Source organism: Seriola dumerili, unplaced genomic scaffold (genome assembly GCF_002260705.1).
Source record: "Seriola dumerili isolate Sdu_G_001 unplaced genomic scaffold, Sdu_1.0 BDQW01000017.1, whole genome shotgun sequence".
NCBI lineage: Eukaryota > Metazoa > Chordata > Actinopteri > Carangiformes > Carangidae > Seriola > Seriola dumerili.
The window spans coordinates 3,762,422-3,779,184 of NW_019174272.1; the positions used below are offsets into that span (position 1 = coordinate 3,762,422).

The following is a 16,763-nucleotide window of genomic DNA, read 5'->3' on the forward strand; positions in this document are numbered from 1 at the left end:
ATTTAGGCTTTTCAATTTTATTAGCTGCTCCAAGGGGGATTTTTGGCACAGTGCAAAAAGAAATTAGCAGTGGCCAACCACTTTTAATCGTTTTCTTATAGTGTTATACAATATGTCTGCTTGAGCTGTCTGGCATAATTGATGACGAGTATCGCTACTCATTTGTTTCCTTTATTCCACACACTATTAATCTAACACTGGCAAAACAGTCTGCAGTCACCAATCATTACTGACTCACCTACTGAAAAATAAATCTAAGACGTTTGAATTGTCTACAAGACAGTATAACCATGTGTCACAAAGCGATATCATCGCACCATCAAGTCTTTCTATGAAATTAATCCACTATAAAGTTTTGCTGATCGCCACACATCCTTACTATTGGCCTACCCACAATGACAAACAAAAACATCTTTGAAAGGAGAAATAAAATAAATCATTTCAACTTACCTGACACCTTGCTTGGCCTCTCTGTCCAAGATAAATTGCTACAAAATCTTTATTGGTGAGGATAACATCGATAAACGCTCCCAGGGTCTTCAGCTCCTCCTCTTCTCAAACAGCAGCCAAGTACCGCATCATTTTGTAGTGCTTAATAAAAACCTACTGAAATCTGTTATTCCTTCAGCAGCTTTCGGTTCCCGGTGAACAACATGGGATGAAGCGCGTATGTCATCTAACGGTACTGAAGCCGGGAGAAATAACAGACACGGAGCGGTTCCCCGGTCTCTTCAGGACCTTCTCCTCTCTCTACACACAGCTCCGGGCTCCTGCAGCCATGTGAGACCTGGTGCTACTGTACACACGACTCACCGTCCCAACAGAAAAGATTAGTTTGCAGTTCTTCAGTGACTGCAGCTCGTCTCCCGGTCGATGCCTAATGAGACAAGATGTTTTAATCCCATTTGTCTCTTGAGGGTGCACAGTATGGTGGCGGACAGCTCCACCCTGTGAGCCAAGCAGGTATTGACCCCCCGACCAGCTGCTGTCCCTCTGCCCACTGCTGTAATCACTCCACAAAAACTTTGCAGATTTGTGGTAGAGTAACTTGAAATCTGACACAATTTTGTAATTAGAATTAAAATACACGCAGTTTTACAGGAAATGCCACTTGCATCATTGTCCACATGACCGAAAATGCTCCCTGTTGATATATACATAGCTTTAAATACATCGTCGCCTACCTGTTCAGAGTGTCAATGGTAGTCTATATACATAATTTAGAGTAGAATCGATAAATCTGACTATATATTTAAAATGAGTAAACTAGCTTTAGCTAGTGTAGTTTTAACCGTGTTGAGTTTCCCCTCCATATCCTTAATAACACGTGTATTTTGTGCACGATGGCTAGCTTGTTTTTTTAGCTTAGGTTAGCTGAAATAAACTACGGGTATGAACACTGGAGTCTGAATATAGAATTAACCAGACACTAATTTCTATCCAGAATCTTAGTAAATGGACCGTCCACTCCTAAAAAGTGGGGATTTTATCAGATATTAACTTGACTTTTGGCGCCATCTTGTGATTACAAATGAACGATTTGGAGTCGTCAGTGATAACGTCATTACGTAAATATTCTGTTGACGTGGCGTGAACTGTAGCAGCAACAAACCAACTACAAGGTGAGACCGAAGATAATCCTCTGGAAGTAGGATGGATATTTTTCAGGACAACTGATTGATCAATGCTCACTTTTTCAGGTAAAGGCAGTTGCTGACGACTTCCTCCAAACATATTCATCGACTTTGACCACTGACCGATAGAACTGTCCAAACCTGACTAGCCACCTAACATAGGTGGACGCTAGTTAGCACTAGCCTAGCCTGTGCTAACTAGCCGAACTGTGTACGTGCACTGTACATTACACTTCCGTCAGCACAAGACCGATATTCTTTAAGACATTGATTTGGCTGCTTAGAGAAACGAGTTGTTGAAGTTACATTGATGTTCGAAGTGGACGACGACATCGACTGGACTTTTGTGGGGTGAGCGAGACGGCGGTGTAGCATCAGTTTTTTTACTTATAGCTAATTGCATAGTTAAATAGTTAACATGAGCTTTTACCCACCCTACCGTTAACACTTCGCAAGCCTTGCTAGTTAATGACATCGATGTGTGCTTGATATAGGTGTCCTTATGGTTAACACCTTGGATTGCTAGCTGCTAACTTAGCTTACATCAGCGCTGGTCAGGAATATGGCATTTGGTTCAAACTCGTAACTAAGAGTGAAATCTGATCTTTCTGTTGCTTTTGTTATGTCAAAGCTGTGGTAAAAATGGCTAGATAACGTTATCTGATAAGATGTTCCCATAGCCATGGTGGATAACGAAACTGAAATGTTATATAATCGGAGGACATTGACATCTAGAAGACTGATAAGCTCGTAGCCTCTTCCAGTATGATAAGTGACGTTATGTAGCTTTACTGTAACTTGAATGTCCTGGACTGCCAGAGAGATTGGCTTGCTAAATGCCAAGAGACGTATAATTAGTGTAAGTGAATTTTCCTGCTGCCTACACCTGTTAATTGCAGGTTCCCGAAAAAGAATTGCATGTTAGGTTTAGTATGGTGTCATACAATTCTAATAGGCCATCTTCTATTCACAGTCTCTTTATATCTGTATAGTGCGATTTGTAAGTGGTCAAATTGGGGATGACATGGACAGCTGTAATGGTATTAAGTGGTAGCACCTTCATAAAGAAGTCCACTGTAAACTTTTGCCTGTGTGTTAACTGATGAAAACTATGACTTCATAGTCACCTACATGTATGGTAAAACCTTTCATGACCCATGTTGCAGTAGCACAGGTTTGCTTGTGTGCCTTGCATGAATGTACCATGTCTTCAGGATAGCCCTCCGGTGTTTTAAATTATACACTGACTCACCAAAGTAGCTAATTAGATCTAACAATGTTTTTGCTAACTTTTTCCCAGGGTAAAGCATACATTTTTGGTATCCCTAAAGAACATGCTGTACAAGTTCAGGATTCAGTACCCAAGTCTATCTCTGCTCTTCCCAATACAGTGAAGAAAAAATGTCCAGTAGAAGCCAGCACTATGGGTTCCAGTCAGCCACCATGGTGCAACCTGCCAATGGCGGTCATGCCTATCTGTTTGGAAACAATGGCTCAGAGAATGACCTGTCAGAGGAGGATGGGGAGAGCTATGAGCTGCGGCCTCGTGGCAGAGAGAGGCTACGGAGGAGCACTTCCAGAGAAAGGATGGACGATATTATCTACCTGACCAGAGATATCCAAGAGGGTGACACTCTGAACAGCATTGCCCTGCAGTACCATTGCTCAGTACGTATGTGCTCAGATCTGTGTGTCTGTATCTTTTGTTTTCAGACAGCTTCCCTTCAGGAATGGAAGCAAATTAAGCCTTGAAAGTTCATGCAAACAGCTTCTACAGGTTCCCCAATTGTTCTTGATTACTTAGAACTCTTCTGTGTGTAAAAATGCATTGTTGGGGCAAATTCTGTGTCTACACTCTCTGATGCATTATTAGACAATACTGTACTGCAGGAAGTAGTACTGTCTACTCAAATAATTAAGACCAGCACAGTCTCCAGACAGACTGCAGCGAAAGTGAAATTAAAGCAACATGAAGTGGTCTCAGATGTTTGGACCCCACTATATCACTATACATACACACACGTATACACACACACACAAAACGTTATCCAATTCTTCAAAACCTTCTGTTAACATCGAGATTCCTCCATGCCCTCAAAGGTCTTTAGAATCCTGAGGTGCCCTCCAGTAACAACAGTGCGTATCTCAGGATGCACAGGAGGTTTTTATTTTTACCTCATTAAAGAATGCATCTGTTAATGTAGCAGGAAATATGACGTATAGAATCAGTAGTTAATCCCTGTTAACTAACAGAGTACTCCAACATCAGATGTGAAGTTATTTATTTCCTGATCAAAGATACAAGAGAAAGTTTACAACATAGATATGGTTTCAGAGTAATTAAAATGTTCTTGGCGGTTAAATGATACTACGAATTAAAATTAATCAGTTAATGCCTGAGATTGTGGCATCAACATATCCATGGTATATATCCAGGGTAATTGATTAACTAGAGTATGAGAGGTTAACACATTTAATCCTACAGACAGTGTTTACCACATTAACAAATTTTACTTTTTTATTTTACAGATTTTTCATGTAATATGTTGGATTGTTATTTCCAGAAGTCTATAGAAGTTTGAAGATAATTTATATTTTATTATATGCATCATTTTATCCACTGTGTTAAAAGAGGCCCATTCTAATTTAGTGGTTGTCTCATAATCCAGAATATTCATAGGACAGTAATTTGCATTTTTTGTCTGTAAACACTTTACTAAATTCATCTTTTCTCTGTTCCCTAGGTGGCTGACATTAAGCGTGCCAACAACCTCTTGACAGAGCAGGACTTCTTTGCCCTGCGTTCAGTTAAGATTCCTGTGAGGCGCTTCAGCGTCCTCACTGAGACTCACAGCACTGGTCCTCTTAAATCTGCCTCCCCCTCAGGTGCCAGACGCCTGCCTCAGATCTCCCCTGTTACCTCCCTCCCTTCTGAGTCCTCCACAGACTCTTCTTCTTCTTCTACCGACAGTGTAGAAGGATTTCTCCTGGAGAAGGACAAGGACATTGAGCGGCTGGTGAAATCGACAGGCCCGTCTCGGAGCAGCCTGAATGAAGTTGTGTCCTCCTTAACGCTGCAGCAGCAGCAGCAGCAGCCACTGCTAGCAGAAGCAGATTATAAACCCATTCAGAGGAAGGACCCTTATTATGGAGCTGACTGGGGCATGAGATGGTGGACAGCAGTGGCCATCATGCTGGTTGTTGGTATAGTCACGCCTGTGTTTTATTTGCTGTACTATGAGGTTCTTATGAAAGCTGATGTCAGCCATCATGGCATTCCTACACAAGCTCAAAGCGACATGCCTCATGGAATTAACCATGACAGTAATGTGGACCCTCATTTTGGAGAACATAACCATGCAGAGGCTGGACCTGGACATAATGCTGGAAGTGTGGGTAATGGGAATCCCCACGGACCGGGTGTGGACAAAGCAGGAGATGGTGAACACGATGGGAATGACAAAACATAGCAAGGGATTATAACTTTACATATAACTTTTTTGCTAACTCAGAGACCTAATAAAACGGAGTGGATGTTCCCATTTTTTAATAATTTTTATTGACCTAATACAATGCAATCTGTCTGACTTGGACAGTCACTATATAGTGCTACAGTGATTTTTATAGGGTTGAGCGACTAGGAATAAGGGTGTGGCCACAATCATTCCTTGCGTCTGTCCACTTGTATTTATATGCTTTTCAACAAGGAATGTTGATGGGCTGGAAATAGGTCCACCAGTCTCATCCATATTTGTGTCCATTTTGACAGACATGTTATAATAGGCTGAACTATTTGGAACTGATGGACAGGTTCCAGAGTTCATGTAATCAGCTAAGCCAGGAAAACTGAGGTGATGTTTTTGTTTTCAGCTGGGCTGCTGCATTCTCAGTAAGCTCAACACAAACGTTGTCCAAGGAGAGCAGATCTCTCACCTGTTTCTTCAGTGATGGATCAGTGGCTACACCCTAAGGTGATCAATAACTCTGTGGATGTGGTTAGAAACCACATCCAGAGTTACTCTCAAACATAAGATGTTTATTCCAACTGTGTTTTTTGCCATGTTAGTAATTTTTCAATGCTATTTGTTGGAAAAGTATGAATGCTGCCGCTGTGTTTAATACAGAATTAATTTATTTCACCACTATTGAGCATTTGTTTTTACTTACACTATCAGTATTGGGAGTTGCAGTCAAATTATGTCTCTGAAATGCTATGAAAGTTTCCTTAATTTGAGCTTGCCTGAAGAGAAATATTCTCTTTTTCCATTTCAAAAAAAACCTCTAAGAGCATGGTGAGGAAGATGGGAAATGCACAGTATTCCCACAATGACACTCATACAGTACTTATAATTATGTGAAATTTTAGACTTTGTTATGTAGCCCTTTTATTTTCACTGTGTTCACATTTTATGACAAAGCATTTTATGTTGTTGACAGTATGTGCCTTTCAACCTGTGGAAATGTGACACAGGCTGGAGAATAAATACATCTATTTTGAATAAATTATTGCCAGTGTACACATAGTGGCATTTCTTATTTACATAAGTCATTAAAAGAAAGCTCGCTTCTCAAGATCACAATGCAAAAAAAACTATCACTCTGCTCAACAGNCTCTTTTTCCATTTCAAAAAAAACCTCTAAGAGCATGGTGAGGAAGATGGGAAATGCACAGTATTCCCACAATGACACTCATACAGTACTTATAATTATGTGAAATTTTAGACTTTATGTAGCCCTTTTATTTTCACTGTGTTCACATTTTATGACAAAGCATTTTATGTTGTTGACAGTATGTGCCTTTCAACCTGTGGAAATGTGACACAGGCTGGAGAATAAATACATCTATTTTGAATAAATTATTGCCAGTGTACACATAGTGGCATTTCTTATTTACATAAGTCATTAAAAGAAAGCTCGCTTCTCAAGATCACAATGCAAAAAAAACTATCACTCTGCTCAACAGTATTTCCAACGTATCTACAATATTTAACCAGTAGAAACAATCACATAATGACAGTTAACTTAAACAGTGTACGCTCGCTTGAGTTTGCATGGTTGAGTCATGCTGTCTCAATACGTTGCTTCACCATCCATATTGTCATCACTGTCTGCTGCAAAATCTTCGCCATTGTCAAAATAGCTTTCTATGTAGTCATTTTCCTACGGAGAAACAAAGGAAATGGATAAAGTCAAATTGACTGATTCTTACATATCATCCACATTCAATTTGTTTTTAGCAGATTTGGCAAAAAAAGATTAGGTCATCATTATTAATCTAACCTCTTCAATATCCTCTTCATATTCTTCCTCTTCAATTTCTTCCTCTCCATCCTCGTTCCTTGTTTTCTTTTCGGTCTCGTCATCTGATTTTTCAGGGTTCCCCTCATCTTTCTTTGCCAGTTCCTTAAATATTGATGTTAGGATTAAATTATTACTGTAAAACATTAGCTAGCTCAGAAGGACATGTATATCTCTTGGTAAGTACATATACATCCTGAGCTCAATAATAATCCACTAACTTGATCAATCACATCAAGACCAAATGAACAGAACATCTAATGCTCAGTAGTTGAACAAACAAGTGAAGAGAAACTTACGTCTAATTTATTCAGCATATCCTGTGTTTCTTTGCGTGACACTGTTTTCCTCTTTGTGCCTGTTGGATTTAAGCATTTTGTCATTATCCTTATAGTTACAGACTGAAAGGTCATAACATACATAATGGGTTAATATACCTGCTTTAACACGAGGTTTTTTCTTTTGGGGCATCAATTCTTTTGGGAAAAGGTTCCAGTCTAGAATATCAAGAATAATATTTATTTTATTTTCCATTTTTTTCTCAAATAGCTCTAATCCCATTACAGTGTGTTATGCAAGTACCTGGGATCCATTCCTCATCCTCCATCTGTCGGTGCTTGAGGTATCTCTCCGTGTATCTCTCCACTTCTGTTTCACGTAAAAAAGACCAAGTTTTGCCTCAATACACAAGTCCCAATTCCCTCTCACATCACATTCGTAGTAGCAGTAGCTGAAACACAAGTGCAAACACCACCCACTGGGTGCTACTCCTGATTCTTAGCCACAGTGATAAATCAAGTTTGATTATATTTCAAGTTATTATCATAGATAAAATCTATCAAGCTCCCGGGCCACTGAAATTACAGTTAGTACATTGTTTTGTGAGCACAAAGAACCTACATTATACATCTGACAACATTTAGGACAAGACATTATGAAAAAACCTACTACTTGTTATGGATATATTTAGCTCACTGTTGACCAAGGGAACTCTGAAAGGCCTGTAAGGCCAGACCATAGGAATCAAATTAAAACCGCCAGCAGCTGTAACCCAATATTTCTGCCATAAATCAGCCTCTTTCTCTTTTTCCAGATATGACCCTAATTAAATGCTTCAGTTCCTAAGTGCTGCATTATCTTTCCTCACAGCAGCCAATTGTCTTGCCATAGCATTTCTATTGGATGCCAGGTCTCTAATGCACTACTCTCCTTCTCACCTGCCTTATTGGACTGAGGCTTGATGTTGTGTGGCAGCCGTTGCATCGTTCCCCTCATCTCCTGTTTCAAGGCCAACATGTAGTCCTCATCCTCGCCAGCTTTCAGCGGAACTGGTTTAAAGTCTGTATTCTGTAGGGGGAAAGATAGCGGAAAGGAGATCATTTTGATTAAGTGTGACAGTTATGTTTCTTTTTTGTACATAGATTTGTTTACCTTTGATCAACACTATGGAGCGGCTGTGGAAACATATTAAAAAATGACCTTCTCCTTTTTCTATTACAGATAACATTTTTGTTTTAACTGATATGAGTGTAATTACATTTATTGTTTGCAGAAAAAATGCTGTCCAGTAGTGGTACAAAATTCTACTACACTGATCCTAAAGCTAAACTGAATGAAATGTGTAAGGCCTTGGAGGTCTTTCAACTTGAGCAAGTAGACGGAGGTGTCTCACACAAAATAAGGCTTAATATCCAATAAGGCAAAATTGACCATCAGTGGCCTCAAATGCCCCAGCTGTGTCAACTGGTTTGTGGTTATCTGATTTAATGCAGAGTTGTTTGGGAACAAATACCATCATATCACAATGTCATGGTTGGTCACTGGGCCTGTGTGAGTATGAGGAAGCGGGGTCGATAGGGGCCGAAAGGTCATTTTTGCCTTTTGGCCCCCTATTTGCTGCATCATGCAGAAAATAATAGAGCATCCTTGAGCCGCTGATAATTTGTCTGTTATAGCAGAGGATGTTCTAGGAGGAAGCACTTAATGGGAAAGTGTTTTAAACAGGCTCTTAACATGACCATGACAAATGCTCTTTTACCCAACTTTATTCATGCAAATACACATATTTCTTAGCTTATACTTTTTGTTTAAATAGATCATGCACATTTCTCCTGCTTCTGTGATCTGTCACCACTAGTGCATTCTGAAATTTTGTGCCATTGAACACTTTGAAGGGCTTATTGGTGAATTTAATATACTGCAATGTGATATGTCATCGTGGGATCTCTGCACTTAGGCAGTGTGCCTATGTATATATGTGTGTATGTCCATGCATGCGTTTGTGTGTGTGTGTGTGTGTGTGTGTGTGAGAGAGAGAGAGAGAGAGAGAGAGAGAGAGAAAGATAGAGAGAGAAAGTAAGTGTGCGGTCGGTACTTACTGGAAACAACGGGCTGGGCCCCACCCTGGCTTCTGGCATGCTGCCCCTGCCGATGCCCAGAGCCTCAATGTTGAAGGTAAAGGCAGCCACTCCACGACCCTTGCCTGCCATGGCTGCAAGCCTCCTTTGAACCTACAGCACAGAGCCCACATGTCCTTAGTCAACTTCACTGTCACACACGTGCAGACACAACCAGTTAATGCAACACAGCGTCGCCTTTTCTCTCACTTTTCCTACTATGCAACGTTGGTCAGCACTGATATTATGTCGGAAACACATCAACATATACAGAGAGTTGTAATACTCACTAAGGGGCTGTTAGTAAATTGCTCCTAATGTGGAGACGTGCAGTCCTAAAAGTCTATGTACTACAGGGCTGTTCAGCGGCATTAAGCCTTTACTGAGTCTCCATGTTTCACTTTTCGAGTTTACTTGTCATTAACATTCAACGACCCGCTTGTATCCTTTGTTCGGCACGTAAACTAACTCCTGAAATCACGAAATTTACAGCTAAGTCTAATGAAGATTTGTACTACTTTGCTAACACCGGCGTGGAAAGCTATGCTCACACTACACTCAGCATGTGGAAGTGTGGCTTTAATTCACCCCGCCCCTGCGTGATGTCTGAGAAGGCGTGACTTCTTTTACAGCCAATAGTGGCGCGTTTTAGGCTGTCGTCACTCACCCGTTTGCCCAATGAGCATGCTCTCCTCCTACAAGGGTGTGTCAGCGGCCCCCGTCACATTAACCTCAATGAAAACATAGCACCCCTAGCTAGAAGGCTAGTCACACCTCTCCGCCGCAAAATCACCTGGCAGCACAATACCCACACCAGCTTACTTCGACAAGTGCATGAAGTGGGATGTCTGCAGCCGACTGGTACGCTCACAAATCGCTCGGAGACGGACTCTTCTGGATCCAGGAGCGATTCTACCAGTCAGAGAACCGGGCCAACATCTGGCTGCTCCGCGGCACACATCAGGACGTGGTTATAGACACTGGTCTGGGCTTGAGGAGCTTACCTGACTACATCGACGGCAAGGGGCTGCTCGGCAAAGATCCGCAAAGGAAGAACCCGCTTCTGGCCATCGCCACCCACGCCCACTTCGACCACTCGGGCGGTCTGCATCAGTTCCAACAGGTGGGCGTCCATAGTGCCGAGGTCGATGCCCTGGCCAACGGAGACAACTTCGAGACGGTCACCTGGCTCAGCGACAGGGAGATAGCGGAGTCTCCCAGTCCAGGATGGAGGGCAAGGCACTACAAAGTCAAGGCTGTGCAGCCTACACACATACTGCAGGAGGGTAGGTAGGAGAGGCCGCTTTTGGAGATATGATTTATGATAAGGGGTGGTGGGTCTGTGATCAAACGCCAGGTCATAAGGTCTAAATGCATTTGCCTGAGGATAAGCATTATGGTCGATACCATTAGACGATATTTACTGGCTGCGCCTGGACTCTAGCTGTAGTTTGCACATTAAGCTCTATACGCAATCCCTGCTTTCCCCACAGGAGGATTTTACTGAACAATGAATTTGGCAGAGGACCAAAAATGACTTGCTACACACAAACACCCACGCACACACACACACACACACACACACACACACACACACACACACACACACACACACACACACACACACACACTCTCTGTCTCTCTCTTTCTCTCTGCCCCCCCCTCTACAAGTGTAAATGTCTTCTTGCGCAACATGAAATGGGCTGTGTGAAGGCTTCGGAGGCGTTTTACTTGTAAAGGGGTGGCAGCTATTTCCGCATTCGTCATCTTCACTTGCAAAACAGCTCTATTTTAAGCCAGTGTGCTGCTGATTGATGGGTTCTGTTTCATCCAAGAAAGAAAAGAGGAGAATGCAGAGACTGAATACACCCCACCATGCCAACACCCACCGAGCAATCGAAGATACACACCAAATCAATCACTAATAAGTTAAACCCACATTCTGCAACTTTAGATTATTAATTACTTTCAAGATAGTTGTTGCACAAAGCCTATATCACAAAGGATGCTGCACTGTCGGAGTCTGGACCAAAACTTGACCTGTTACCCTCTTTTGTATTCTTACAGTGTGTAATTTCTGCACCGTTGGTCAACACACTTGTTCTGCTGTGTCAGAGCCACTGCTGCAATGCAGTTAAAATATCTGATTGCTTGGTCTGTCAGTTCCCCTCTTTTGTCACACTGTGCAACTCATACCCAGTGTGGACCAAATCAATATACTGAATATCCAAGACTCCAAACGTCACGGTGTTATGGGGTGACATGTGGAAAACAAAAATATAACCCTGGCTTGATTCCAGATAGCCAGATTGTGAGGAAGACAATGATTTAATCTGGATGTAAATCTGGGAATGGGATGCATTTGGTGATAAGGGTACAAGTTATATTGTGTTTGTACATGTGGGTGATTGTGAAAATATGATACCATCTCCCCCTCTCTCCTGTGTAGGTGATGTCATCAACCTGGGTGACAGACAGTTGACAGTGCTCCACATGCCCGGTCACTCTCGGGGCAGCATCTGCCTCCACGACCGAGACAATAAGTTGCTCTTCAGTGGAGACGTAGTGTATGACGGCGCCATGATTGACTGGCTGCCCTACAGCCGCGTCAGTGACTACATCAGCAGCTGCGAGCGTCTGGTTGGGCTGGTCGACAGCGAACAGGTAACACTGAAACACACTAGAGGTGGCCTAACCGTTTCAGTTCATAGTTCCACCATCTTCTTTGATACACAAGGTATCCAGTTCCATCAGTTAAAGGTTTTCATGGTCATGTTTTTAAGTTTATGACTGGAAGGTATGTACATTTTAGAGGGGAAATATGAAGTAATTTCCATGTAGCCTAAATCAATATATTTACTAGCTATATGTAAAAATCATCCTTAAATCAGAGATACGTATCATGTACTGATGAATATAGTTTGGTGTTTATCCAGAGAAATAATGCTTGAGTGTCTCACAACGGACGATTTAGGAATTGATGTAGCATGCACTGTACATCATTTAACAACTGGCATATTCATTAAACAGGTTGACCAAGTCCTCCCAGGGCACTACAACACCTTTGGTGCGAAGCGGCTCCATCGGATTGCGTCCACATATATCAATAGAGCTGGAACGTGTCCTGCAAAGTTCTCCACATTTGCCTGGAGTACTCTGGCTGGGGTGGCACTGCGGGCGTCCAACCCACGGAGTGCCTGTTAATGAGAGGGGATCATGGAGCTGGAGGAAGCTTAAGTGCACAAAGAAAAATGTTTATAGAGGACATGAAAGAGGGTGTGGAGCGGAAACACCCATCATTTATAGGTAACAGTAACATTGTTCATTTACTTATGTAATCCAACAGAATTCATATAATTGCCAAACTTTGTGTAAAATGCCCCTATTGGGTTACATAAGTCAATAATCAGCATAATATGAAGCATATAATATAAAGTATTTATGAGTGTGGTTCTGTTATATACTGATGATTATGTATATGTTGGTCTGAATATTATTAGATGTATGGTTTTTATACTTTAAGCAGATGTGAATTTACAATAGCACAACAATGGTACAACTCTGCACTACAAACAGAAAGCATGGAGCTTTGGGTTTTCCTCTGACAAATTTGAAATGGAGTCAATATGGCCATAGTATTTCTCTATGCATATTATAACGCTCAGTGAAGACTCAGTGTCCACTACCTCCTATGTTTGTAAGTACGTTTGTACTGTTGACTAATCTACGGCTTTGCTATCGAAACACTGACAATAAAGCCTCTGTTCTACCTGCTTTCCTTGATGCCTCTACAACACAGACTGCTGCAGCTTCAATGTGGAATTTTATCTCCAGACGTTCACGTAACAGGCGATCACCTATGGGATTTGTTGCTGAAGGGAGAAAGAGAAGCGGAAGAGAAATTGATAGAATATGATCCATCATATGCTCAGAGTGCAGAGTACTTTAAGTACTTTTCTGATCCGATGGAAAAGCTCTCCCACTGCAGGGACAGGTGATACAGATAAGAGAAGATTTCCCCGATCAGACTTTTTCTAGTCAGCCGTGCAGAAGTGCAGGGTGTTTTAACTTCTTTACTCTCATATCTTCTGTGTTACAGTGTAGTTATAGTTGTGTTGTCTTCATATATCCTTCAAAGTGTCACAGTAAGGAAGTATGATTTTGGAACATTTTAAGTAACTTCAACTTAAAAAAGTCTTACCACTGGCAAATTTGTAAAAAAAAAAAAAAAAAAAAATCACAAGATTTTCATAGTTCATGTGGATAAGACAAATGCAGATAGGATAGAAACAAGGCAGTTGTGAGTTGATAAAACATTTATTATATTTAATGTTATATTATTTAAACATGAGATTTCCACATTTCTCGTTTTATGTTCGCCTTCTAGGACGGCATACGTGCAGAACACAAAGCCTGCTAACAAGGGAAACTCTTGCAAGGTTATAACATTCAATGTTATCTATTCATAACAGTTAAAGATCTGCACATCATCTGTTAACATGATAATCAGGTATCAATATAGCTGCATTTATAACAAAATCAATAATGTAACAAAAGACAAAGAGAGGAGGTTTATTTGTTAACTTATAAAAATTAATTTACAGTAACAAATGCTGTTTTTCAAGCATTTGACAGTTTTAAATCTTAGTAAAAATGGTTGCCCGAGTTCTGAGCCCAGAGAGGGAAACTGTTACCAAAGTCCACAGTAAACAACAGAGACAGAGAAGAAGAGGCTGTACTGCACCGACAGAGACACCGACTCCCCTAGATTCATTCTGTTTTCTTGTGATAAGAAGTAACTGCTGTGAGTTGTCTAAATGACAACAGCTTACATAATTGAAAAAAAACAGGTGGCAGTGTAAACAAGCCATTTAAATTTTGTTCTTACTATCACAACCTAACAGCTGACTTTGTTTTATGTAAGTATTCTGTTTCATAGATAGTTTTCTAAAATACAGCCACCATAAAATAATTTCTAAGATTTCTTTCTGTGTTGCATAATAATAGCTAAGTGGACGTTTCACATTTAATTGGATTTTTCATAAGCAGGAATCACTATTCAATGAACTCCTACAATACTGCCGCTAGGCAGTGTAGCAGAATTATAAGTATGGCTTGGGTTTTCAATAACACTTTTAATAGCTTTGGTTAATTTCAGTTTATTCTAGGGTTTACTCTATGTATGTAAGGACCTTTTACTCAGTTCTGTCCCCAGCCCCTCAAAAGTGTGCAGATAAATGTGTGAAAGTAAAGACCAGAGAACAGATTTTTACCCTGAAGAGATCACAGTAATAACCAGTACAGTAAGTATGAGCACTTGCATTAAGTTAAGCTTTCACCAGATTCATTGTTGAAATGATCTCAAGTAGTTCAACATTTTAACTGTAAGTGTAATCATGCAAAAAAAAAAAAAAAAAAAAAAAAAAAAAAAAAAAAACAACAACAAAAAAAACTAAAAAACAAAATGGTGCATAGTAATTTTAGGAGAACCACAAAGATCATCTGTTGTGTGAATGATTAGAAAAGTACACTGAAGTAGATATCACAGTACAGGCAACAAACATCAACCCTCCCTCCACACTCGACAGTTTACATGTGAAAACTCTTGACTGATTTATACCTTATGTTCATTTTCCATGTTCATTTTGCCACATGCTTACTGGCTTTCATAGCATAAACACTGCAAACCTTTCTCTATAAAATACAGATAAGAATCACCCAGTCAAAACACTGCTAGTGCATTAATAGAGATGACCTTGAGACAATGTTTGAGTGGCCAGGACGGCTGATGCAGAGGACAAAACAAAACCTTTTCCAGTTTCAGAATTAGATTCCAAAGACAGAGTAGTAGGCCTAGTGTGGCATGTTTATCAGATCAAGTCCTTAGCTCTTAGCATCACTTAGAATTAGACCATAATTTCTCAAAGCAAGCAGAGTACCTCCCATTTAGTTTTGGACCATCTTCAAAATTGTGGCAACCCGGCAAAGTGCAGAGTCGCCCGCAGTGATTGTCACCTGTCTTTTGTGTTAGAAGACATTCCAGTTTGCCCCAGCAGGGTCTTCCATGATCCACCCTCCACCAGGAGACAGGCTAAAGGCAGCTCATCCTTCTCAGAGCTGCGCATATGGCCTAGCAGATAGCCTGAGGTGGGTTCACATGTGTTAAGCCAGTTAAACCATGGTTTCATGAGCACTATTGCCTTTAGGTCAGCATAAAATGTCTGCCAGGAAACAAGTTCACACCTGACTCTGGAGCCAGTTGCGAGGATCAAGTCTGGCCCTGAGGTTCCTGAGGCTGCGTCGAGCCGGGGAAGGCCTCGAGAAGGGGGCTCCCTCAGATGACTCAGGGCTGTGGCTGCCCTCGCTGTTGCTGGAGCTGTTGCTGGAGGTGGAGCTGGAGCAAGAGAGTGTGGTCTGTGTGCTTCGCTGCGATTGAGGCGAACGAGAGGAGACAGGGATTGGGGTGAGCAGCGAGGAAGGAGGAGGCTGGCAGGGGCCCTGGAAGGTCCCTCCTCCTCCGTATCCCCTCCCTCGAAGGGTGCTGAGCTTCGCATCCAGCGACAGTGTGCGTGGCCTCAGACGGGAGGGGGAAGATGACGAGAGAGAGAAGTTTGACGAAGGCTCGGGCCAGCCATGGTGGTGAGAACAGGGACTGGTGCTGCAGTGGCTGTCGCTGTCTGACGTCAGACTTGCATCTGAGGACAGCAGACCCAGCTGTGGGCAGCGGTGAGGGCTCACAGGGCTCTGGGTCAGGCGATGAGGGGTGCAGGGGCTGTGGCCAGACAGACGAGAAGTACAGGGACGAGGGCGGCCAGCGCTTTTGGGGTTGTTCTCCTCAAACACAGACATCCAGGTGGGAGAGGTGCCCAGCTGGCTGCGGAGCTCCAGCTCCTGCAACCTCCGAGCCAGGATGTCTGACACAGTAGTGCTGAGGTCATCAGATGACTCAATAACTGCAGGAGAAATGCAGCAAAACTTATTATTACACTGCTGTAGAGCAGGCTTGAGTCTGGATTTTTTCAAATGATTCTAATCTGTAAAATTTTAATTATTGCTTTTGGATTAAATCTGAAATTTGGGTCTCTCAGAACAGGTCATTTGGAATAGGGATTTAGTGAACATACCCTACCATTTAAATATTTATTTATTTATATTATATATCTTTTCCACAAATTTCTAAGGTAGGGATAAGGATAGTTTTATTGCAAAATTTAAGAATATCTCATCTTCTAATCCTGCTGGAGGTGAGGATTCTGGATGGATTTCTAGACATGTTTGCAATTCATTAAATATGAACTCAAACTGAAGCCGTGAAATGTTTTTTTAAAATATAACCTTGAGTTTAAAAGGAGAAAAGTTTACAGAGGATTTAGATGGTTAGATTTTTTGTTATTAATCAAAAGGTACAGTGCAATATAAAGTCTGTTCATGGAAG

General features: G+C 41.5%; 4 protein-coding genes across 8 annotated transcripts in view; 2 read left to right on the forward strand and 2 right to left on the reverse strand.

Annotated features, from left to right (window-relative positions):
• Positions 1-1,596: 1,596 nt before the first annotated feature.
• Positions 1,597-6,187, forward strand: lysmd3 (LysM domain containing 3). Of its 3 annotated transcripts, none has more exons than XM_022758806.1 (3): positions 1,597-1,985; positions 3,026-3,302; positions 4,379-6,187. In XM_022758806.1, exons 1-3 carry the CDS (start codon positions 1,945-1,947, stop codon positions 5,102-5,104), a joined length of 1,044 nt encoding a protein of 347 aa, XP_022614527.1. In that variant the 5' UTR covers positions 1,597-1,944; the 3' UTR covers positions 5,105-6,187. The 3 variants fall into 3 exon arrangements, with proteins under 3 accessions (XP_022614527.1, XP_022614535.1, XP_022614543.1); XM_022758814.1 differs by having other exon boundaries at positions 1,597-1,700; XM_022758822.1 differs by having other exon boundaries at positions 1,608-1,622.
• Positions 6,188-6,365: 178 nt separating this feature from the next.
• On the reverse strand, positions 6,366-9,866 carry polr3g (RNA polymerase III subunit G). Its single transcript, XM_022758834.1, has 8 exons — positions 9,619-9,866; positions 9,311-9,442; positions 8,150-8,279; positions 7,515-7,580; positions 7,370-7,429; positions 7,232-7,290; positions 6,915-7,037; positions 6,366-6,794 (listed from the first exon to the last, which is right to left on the reverse strand). Exons 2-8 carry the CDS (start codon positions 9,419-9,421, stop codon positions 6,705-6,707), a joined length of 639 nt encoding a protein of 212 aa, XP_022614555.1. The 5' UTR covers positions 9,422-9,442; positions 9,619-9,866; the 3' UTR covers positions 6,366-6,704.
• A 212-nt stretch (positions 9,867-10,078) lies between these two features.
• Positions 10,079-13,113, forward strand: mblac2 (metallo-beta-lactamase domain containing 2). The gene is made up of 3 exons (XM_022757208.1): positions 10,079-10,614; positions 11,778-11,992; positions 12,359-13,113. The coding sequence occupies exons 1-3, from the start codon at positions 10,173-10,175 to the stop codon at positions 12,530-12,532; spliced, it is 831 nt and encodes a 276-aa protein (XP_022612929.1). The 5' UTR covers positions 10,079-10,172; the 3' UTR covers positions 12,533-13,113.
• A 1,644-nt stretch (positions 13,114-14,757) lies between these two features.
• The window catches only part of rtkn (rhotekin), a 53,599-nt gene continuing 51,593 nt past the window's right edge, over positions 14,758-16,763 (reverse strand). For 2 of the 3 annotated variants that reach the window (XM_022754623.1, XM_022754631.1), the window contains exon 11: positions 14,758-16,281. In XM_022754623.1, coding sequence (XP_022610344.1) covers positions 15,566-16,281 — 716 coding nt within the window. In that variant the 3' untranslated portion in view covers positions 14,758-15,565. The remainder of the gene's footprint in view (positions 16,282-16,763) is intronic. The other variant, XM_022754638.1, reaches the window with a different exon arrangement.